The sequence below is a fragment of the Suricata suricatta genome, chromosome 7, assembly GCF_006229205.1.
Source record: "Suricata suricatta isolate VVHF042 chromosome 7, meerkat_22Aug2017_6uvM2_HiC, whole genome shotgun sequence".
NCBI lineage: Eukaryota > Metazoa > Chordata > Mammalia > Carnivora > Herpestidae > Suricata > Suricata suricatta.
Window position 1 is genome coordinate 174,657 of NC_043706.1, and position 3,480 is coordinate 178,136.

Here is a 3,480-nt window from a genome sequence, read left to right on the forward strand (position 1 = left end):
TGGTCCTGGGCGGAGCCGGGCCGGGGCGCCGGGAGGCCGGGCCGGCGGCCCCCCGGTCTGGGCCCGGCCGGCGGAGGTCCGGCGCTCACGGCCGCCCGTCACTCAGATGCTGCTGCTGCTGCTGCCGCTGCTCTTCCTCCGTCCCCCGGGCGCGGGTGGGGCGCAGACCCCCAACGCCACCTCCGAAGGTGCACCTTCGCCGGGGACCCCGGGCGCTCCCACCCACTCCTCCTCTCCTTGTCCCCCCTCCCTCTCCGTCTTCTGGTCCCCACTCCTGTCCCATCCGCCGGAGCCGGCGTCCCGGCCGCCCCGTCCGCACGGCCCCACTGTGACACCTTGGCCTCCTTCCCATCACCCCACCTAGGACCCAGCGCCCCTTCTGCTCTGCCCCACATTACTGCATAGGCCACCTTTTGATGGCCCTGCGTGGTCTGCCCAAGCCCACCCGTCTCCTGGCCTGCACCGCTGCCCAGGGAACCTAAGTCGTCCCCCCCCCGTCCCCCCCCCGTCCTCTCAGCTTAATTCTCTCCAGAAGCCTCCTCCCATCTGTGTTACCGAGCTCCTCCGCAGAGTGCACCCCCTTCTCGACTTCAGAATTCTCCCCACTGCCCCCAACCTGCACCCTTCCCTCCTCCCTGGTGAGCTCTCAGGAGCCGGAGCCCTGGTCCGGGGGTCTCTCTCCTTTAGCCCCGGCTTCTGTGCCCGTCCCGGCCCCCACCCTTCGGTACCCCACCTGCTCCCCAGGGTCTGCCACCTGCCCGCTGGCCACGCCCTCTGCCCCTCCCCTCCCCGCCGTTCCTCTCTGACACTTCCCACTCACCCCTCAGGTTGCCAGATCATACACCCGCCCTGGGAAGGGGGGATCAGGTACAGGGGCCTGACTCGGGACCAGGTGAAGGCGATCAACTTCCTGCCCGTGGACTATGAGATCGAGTACGTGTGCCGGGGGGAGCGCGAGGTGGTGGGGCCCAAGGTCCGGAAGTGCCTGGCCAACGGCTCCTGGACAGACATGGACACGCCCAGCCGCTGCGGTGAGTAGCCTCCCCAAGCCCCTCTTCTTTTCTAGACCATCCCTCGTCCCCCCCGCCCCGCGCCCCCCACACACTCCGCGTTATTGCTTTACAGGGCAGCACTTTGAACCACTGTAACAGTTCACAAGTACATTTATGGGGCTAACACCGTGTAAAAGGGACTTCCCTACGCGCGCTTGGAGGCAGTAAAGTTAGCAGCCCACACATCATTTCATCTCATCCTCCCTACATTAGGCCACTGACCACTTGATAAAATACCTTGATTATTCATCTTGTGAGTTTTTCTCTTTGAGGACTAGTGGCAGATTGTGCAAAAACATTCTTAAAGTGATTTCATCGCAGTCTTTAATAGCTCCGTCTCCAACGCAGACACCATATACCCATGAAGGAACACCCAGTTTGACATTAGTGTAAGCCAACTATAGTAAGAAAGGTAAATCTGATTGTACATCGAAAGTTACCTACATCCACACTCAAAGCCGGGGAGCCGCCCCCTGCCGCTGACAGCTCCATCTCCGGTTCCTACCATGGAAACGCCTTTTCCTTTTTCTTTGGGTACCGTGTGGATGCTTCCAGGGTTAAGGGAGGAGAGACCCTTTGCACATCTGATTTCCTGCAGAGTGGGATGCTTGAGGCCCCTGCTCTTGAAGGGGAAGGAGCCTTCCCCAACTCGCCTCTCTTTTCGTATCTCTCCACAGTCCGAATCTGCTCCAAGTCATACTTGGCCCTGGAAAATGGGAAGGTTTTCCTGACGGGTGGGGACCTCCCAGCTCTGGATGGAGCCCGGGTGGATTTCCGGTGTGACCCTGACTTCCATCTCGTGGGCAGCTCCCGCAGCGTCTGTAGTCAGGGCCAGTGGAGTGCTCCCAAGCCCCACTGCCAGGGTGAGGGGGCCAGCTGCCCGCTTGCAGCTGAGGACTTGCGCCTGAGGTTGGGAGCGGGGTGGGAGGGGATGGTGGGAAGCGAAGGGGTGCTATGCAAATTGGGGGTTTTGGGGAAGTGGAGGTGAAAACCCAACTCTTGCCCCTGCCTGCCTCTCTCCAGTCCCCTCTGCAGCCTTAGAGTCCACCTTGCCTACACTGAGGGCTTGCTTCCTCCACCTTCCTCTTTAGAGAGCTCCCTGCTCCCAGTTCTTACATGTTCTCTTTTCCGTAATGAACCTCACCTTCCATCACCTTTCTTAACGTTTAAATACTGCAGTTTCCCTTAGTCTAGTCCCTATCTCTAAGCTTATAACTTTGTAGGCGTAACCCTCTTCTACAGTCGAACCCTTTCATTTGTTATATAGCCGGATTATTGTAAAGACTCAGAAATAAATTGTGTCATACTTAGAAGAAACGTTAAGATTGGAAAGAGTCTCTGGGGTGGAAAGTCATCAGGGTGAAATTTAAGAAGACTTAAAGTTGGGGGCAGAACTGTCAGAGCTGACCCAGGGATGGGGGAAGGGAAGAGGAGGGTCTCAGACAACCTCTGTCCTTCCCCAGGGGACTCAGTCTTGTGCCCAGACTGCCCCCTTCCCCAGGCACCCAGATTCTGCCTCTGCGCTTCTGTGCCCCACGCAGACAGGCCTCATGCTGCCCCACTCTTGCGGACTCTCTGGTGACGGTCCTGGGCCGGGCCTTCCTCCCCTAATGTCATTGCTCTGCTTGCCGTTTCCCATTCCATTCTGGAAACTGGGAGTCCCAGGCAGGGGTGGATTTTCCATGAGGCTAAAGAAATTTCAGCCTCAGGCCTGTGCTCTACCTGTGCTCTAATAATGTGTTCACACGGTCATAGCTTTTTGTAAAAAACGCAAAAGTAAGATTTTAACAGCAATAGTTTAAAATCAATTGTATTTGTAATTTGCATTTTTTCCTCTTAAAGAAAGACCCCTGAATTTTGTAATATTTAGGTGCCACAAAACCAGGATCTGCCCATGGCTTAGCTGCGGCACTCCTGTCTCAATTTCTGTTGTTCTATGAAAAATGAAAGAAGGAAACCAACAGGTCCTGACCCACAGCCCCACCTTGCTCTTGTCCCCAGGCACCCCTCCCCCTCAGAAACGCAGGCTCCTGCTCCACCCGGGCTCTCCGGCCTGGACAGGTGTGGGAGGGGGCTGGGGATCAGGCCGGGGAAGCTGGGCGCCAGTGGTAACTCTTCTCTGATCCCCGTCTTTCCTGCTGCCAGTGAATCGAACGCCGCACTCAGGTGAGATGAGAAACCCCCTCACCCCTCACCCTTGCCCCTGCACCCCCAGGCGGCGGGGGCCTGTCCTCGCCCCCCGCCCCACTTTGCGGCCGGCCCCTTCTTTCCTACCTGGTGTCTGCCTCCAGTCCCGGTTTTCTGCGAGGCTGTGGTCCCTCCCGACTCCCCGCTCGGCGCCCTGCCCTCGGCTCCGCCTCCTCCTGGGGGGCAGAGCCCGGCGGGGGCGGGCCCCCCGCTTCCTCCCCGCGGGGCTCCCCTCCACCCC

At 59.0% G+C, this 3,480-nt stretch overlaps 1 protein-coding gene across 1 annotated transcript in view; it reads left to right on the forward strand.

Annotated features, from left to right (window-relative positions):
• Positions 1–77: 77 nt before the first annotated feature.
• The window catches only part of GABBR1 (gamma-aminobutyric acid type B receptor subunit 1), a 9,992-nt gene continuing 6,589 nt past the window's right edge, over positions 78–3,480 (forward strand). Inside the window, exons 1-4 of the mRNA XM_029945102.1 lie at positions 78–188; positions 828–1,031; positions 1,730–1,915; positions 3,198–3,218. Coding sequence (XP_029800962.1) covers positions 107–188; positions 828–1,031; positions 1,730–1,915; positions 3,198–3,218 — 493 coding nt within the window. The 5' untranslated portion in view covers positions 78–106. The remainder of the gene's footprint in view (positions 189–827; positions 1,032–1,729; positions 1,916–3,197; positions 3,219–3,480) is intronic.